At 46.2% G+C, this 4,230-nt stretch overlaps 1 protein-coding gene across 1 annotated transcript; it reads left to right on the top strand.

Annotated features, from left to right (window-relative positions):
• The first annotated feature begins 559 nt into the window (after nt 1–559).
• LOC139835663 (uncharacterized mitochondrial protein AtMg00810-like) lies at nt 560–2,962 on the top strand. Its single transcript, XM_071825521.1, has 5 exons — nt 560–702; nt 890–956; nt 1,013–1,351; nt 1,453–1,754; nt 2,764–2,962. The coding sequence occupies exons 1-5, from the start codon at nt 560–562 to the stop codon at nt 2,960–2,962; spliced, it is 1,050 nt and encodes a 349-aa protein (XP_071681622.1).
• The last annotated feature ends 1,268 nt before the right edge of the window (nt 2,963–4,230 follow it).

The following is a 4,230-nucleotide window of genomic DNA, read 5'->3' as shown; positions in this document are numbered from 1 at the left end:
TGACTTATCTTACCTTGCTACTAATATTCCTGGTGCAGCTGATTTTGTTCCTGTACAGATTTCTGCGCCCGCGATCGACATCCAGGTCGCGCACGCGATCGACGTGCATGTTGTGCATGGCAAGGGCACGGCGTCTGATGCATCCGAGCGCGCGGCTGTGATTGACGTCCAAGCCGCGGCTGCGATCGACGTGTCCGGCGATGTTGCGTCCCCTCGCGCGCCCGACGTGCATGCCGTGCATGGCATGGGCACGTCACCCAATGTGCCCGTGATCGACGTCCTCCCATCCACGTCCACCTCGGCCTCCTCCGTCGGTGCTCCTGCCGGGTCGTCTGCTGCTCCTCCTTAGCCCGCGTCACCATCTGCTGGTGCCTCTCCAGCCGTGAGGCCTGCGGCTGATGCCTCCGGTCATGGCATGGTCACGCGTCATCGTGATAATACTCGCCGTGACAAAGTCTACACCGACGGCACTGTGCGCTATGATCCACGTCGCCGTGCTCTTTTTGCTGCCCCCACATCCCACCGTGATGCTCTCTCTGAACCTGCCTGGCGTGCAACTATGGCAGATGAGTTCTCGGCCCTTTGTCAGACTCGCACTTGGGTTCTTGTTCCTCATCCATCCGGGGTCAATATTGTTGGGAGCAAGTGGGTGTTCAAAACAAAGCACAAGCCTGATGGTTCCATTGATAAGCACAAAGCTCGGTTGGTGGCTCGTGGTTTTACTCAGTAGCATGGTATTGATTATGGTGAGACTTTCAGTCCTGTTGTCAAGCCTGCCACAGTTCGTCTGGTTATTTCACTTGCAGTGTCTTAAGGTTGGGCTCTCCGTTAGGTTGATGTTAGCAATGCTTTTCTCCATGGTTTCCTCTCTGAGGATGTGTATATGCAGCAACCACCCGGGTTTGAAGATGCTCGGTATCCCTCTCATGTTTGCAAGCTACAGCGGGCTTTGTATGGTCTGAAACAGTCTCCTCGAGCTTGGTATGACCGTTTGAGTTCTTGTTTCCATCAGCTGGGTTTCAAGTCCTCCAAGGCCGACACTTCTCTGTTTATTTTCTCTCAGGGCGGTATTCATATCTATATGCTTGTCTATGTTGATGATAGTGTCATTGCAAGCTCCAGTTCTGCAGCTGTTGACAAACTGGTCCAGGCCCTTTCTGACATGTTTCCTATCAAAGACCTTGGTGTTCTTGAGTATTTCCTTGGTCTTGAAGCGTCTCACAATTCCGGGGGCATGACATTTACTCAGCGCAAGTATGCGCTTGATCTCTTACACAGAGTTGGTATGGAGAATTGCAAGTCTACTTCTACACCATTGGCGCCGACTGAGCGCCTTTCTCGTGATACTGGAGTATCTCTCGGTCCTGAAGATTCTTTCCGGTACCGTAGCATTGTTGGTGGACTTCAGTATTTGACTCTCACTCGTCCAGATATTTCGTTTGCTGTCAACAGGGTGTGTCAGTTTCTATCTCAGCCTACAGAAGTTCATGGAAAGCTGTGAAGCATATTCTGAGATATGTTAAAGGAACTCTAAACACCGGGCTGAATTTTCGTAAATCCTCGTCCATGGGCATTAGCATTTTTACTGACGCTGATTGGGCAGGTGACGTTGATGATCGTCGCTCTACTGGAGGATTTGCAGTTTTTGTTGGATCAAATCTTGTGTCGTGGAGTGCGAAGAAACAACCTACTGCCTCACTGTCTAGTACGGAGGCAAAGTATAAGGCTCTGGCTAATGGAGCTGCTGAAGCAATGTGGGTGGAGTCACTACTTAAGGAACTTGGGTGTTCCCATTCTATGGTGTGATAATTTAGGGGCTACTTATCTTACAGCAAATCTAGTGTTCCATGCTAGAATTAAGCACATTGAGATTGATTTCCATTTTGTGCGAGAGCGGGTCGCCTGATGGTGCTTTACAAATAAGGTTCATATCTTCAGGAGATCAATTGGCTGATGTGTTCACTAAACCAGCCACTCGACAGATGTTACATCGCTTTAGCACCAATCTAAATCTTGTGTTCAATAGTTTAGATTGAGGGGGTGTGTTAAGATGTATTGAGTCCTTGAGCTGTACGGTTTTTGTAAACAGCTGGACTCTACCTTTGTAACCTGTATGTGCATATAAATAGAAGATCCTTAGGTGTGGCAGCACCACGCCAAAACCCTAAAAATTAACTTCCCCAGCCTACGTCGAGCCCGCGACCTACGACATGGTAAGCAACTAAGCATCCATCTATTTTATCTAGGATCCTTTCATTGTGTGATTATGGGAGCATGAGTAGTGACATTCGTTTGTCAAATTTCCACAGGTGATAATGGGGAACTAGAACTGGTAGTTCGCCGAGTGGTTCAGCTAAAAAATGGATATTTTTTTCCTTCCTAGATAGTGTTCATCTCTTAGTAATTACAAGTGTGGTGGTTGCTGCCAAATTCACAGATGATGTGTACGTACTCACCGTACTAGTTGGAATATTACTTTAAACATGTTAAATTATCTGAAATCATCGTACTAGTTGGATTGGTTCTCCAGTCAGTGCCTACAAATAATAGAAATATCTTGCAATTTACTGAAGAAAAATGCTACACCAATAGTTATTTGTAGATTGCCATATTGCAATGCTGAAAAGATTGACATCTCTTTAGGGGTCAAGATAAATATAAAGAAAATAGTAGAATGACTGTAGTGAGATGCAGATCTGATGGTTGGTAATTTAACCATGCTTTGTTTGCTCAGTGATAGCTTCCTTAATACATGTCTTGCAGGTTTTTCAACAACACATTCTACACTAGAGGAGGAGGAATCAGCACAATCGAGATGAATCGGCTTGAGCTGGATTTGTTGTTTAACCTGGACTTCAAGCTGAAAGTAAACCTCAAGACGTTTGGGAGCTACTGCTCGCAGCTTGAGTTCTCCGCTGATGAGTTTTGCAAGAGCAAGCTGGTGCGCCAGAGTTACATATAGCAGTCTGTCTGTCCAAAGTTTTTTTAGATAAAAGGCATGGACTGCCCGACTTTAAATTAATAAAGCCCTCAGATTCAATAAAGACATAGTTTAAACATTACATGCTGCGGCATACAGCTTCGTCAAACAAAATGACTAGAACCGAAAGCGAACAACATCAGGGGCGCCGGCTGGGTCATTCCTTCTTGGGGCCGCTGCGTCGTGCAGAGGACCTGATTATAGAGCATATGACCTGATTATTTGCGGTCAGGTAGCTCAGGTGTCTGTCCAAAGTTATTTGCGGTCTGCGGTTTTGTAGAGCATAGGACCTGATTATTGACTATTCTTTAGATCTGAAATTTGTGCATTCAAATTACATTTAAGTCGCTCTTGGGTGTTTGATTGGTAGGGCATCAATTATTGTGCACTCAGATTGGCGTTAAGTCGTTCTCAAGTGTTTGGTTAGCATGGTATCGATTTAGTCTACTTCAGTAGCACTGCAGTTCTTGTAAACCACTTTGTTTGAATTTTTCGTCAGCGGGTTGAAAAACAACAAGGGTGAAATTGGATCTCTTGCCAAATATTCCGTTGGCAGATGAATCTGGCTTTTCCATGAACTAGACAAGTATCAAACCTAAGATGTTACAGCGGGACGGCGTGGAGACGGCGGTGATGATGGTACTGGTGGTGGAGATGATGGTGATGATGATCCTGATGAAGTCCAGCTCGATGGCGGTGATGATGGCGATGATTTCCCCCTCCGGGAGGGAATTTCCTTGGCAGTATTCTACCTGCCGGAGAGCTTTACTTTCTCTCTGGTTCTTCGCCTCGTAGCGGCGGCGGAATATTTTCCTGGTCGCTCCCCTGATCTTAGGTTTCTCGGGAGTTGAAATACGCGAGGGGGCGTCGTCAGAAGTTGGTCAGGGCGCCCAGACCATGCCTAGGCGCGGCCTGAGGCTGGCCCGCGCCTAGGGGTGGTCTGGCCCCCTCAAGGCCCAGCTCTGCCTCCCCTTATGGCTTTCTCCGTCATCTGGAAAAATAGGATTTTCTGTATATTTTCTGGAAATTGTTGGTCCTCAAAAATATGGTGTCTTGACGGTTCTTTTTCCAGCAGATTTCTGGCTCCGGCGATTAATTCTCCAATAATCATCAAACATGTAAACATAGATGGAATGACGTAAGTATTATCTTTAAATATGAAATATATCAATGAATAACAATAAATTATGATATAAAATAGTGATGCAAATTGGACGTATCAAGTACTATGTTCCAGGTGTATATAACTG

This window comes from Lolium perenne, chromosome 2 (genome assembly GCF_019359855.2).
Source record: "Lolium perenne isolate Kyuss_39 chromosome 2, Kyuss_2.0, whole genome shotgun sequence".
Taxonomy (NCBI): Eukaryota; Viridiplantae; Streptophyta; class Magnoliopsida; order Poales; family Poaceae; genus Lolium; species Lolium perenne.
This window is presented reverse-complemented; position numbering and strand designations above follow the sequence as displayed.

Excerpts from the sequence above, each read along its gene's own strand:
- LOC139835663 (XM_071825521.1), top strand. The coding sequence starts at position 560 with ATGGCAGATGAGTTCTCGGCCCTTTGTCAGACTCGCACTTGGGTTCTT. Across the intron at positions 1,352-1,452 it reads GCCTTTCTCGTGATACTGGA|GGTGTGTCAGTTTCTATCTC; the intron begins GTATCTCTCGGT and ends TGCTGTCAACAG. Across the intron at positions 1,755-2,763 it reads AATGGAGCTGCTGAAGCAAT|GTTTTTCAACAACACATTCT; the intron begins GTGGGTGGAGTC and ends CATGTCTTGCAG.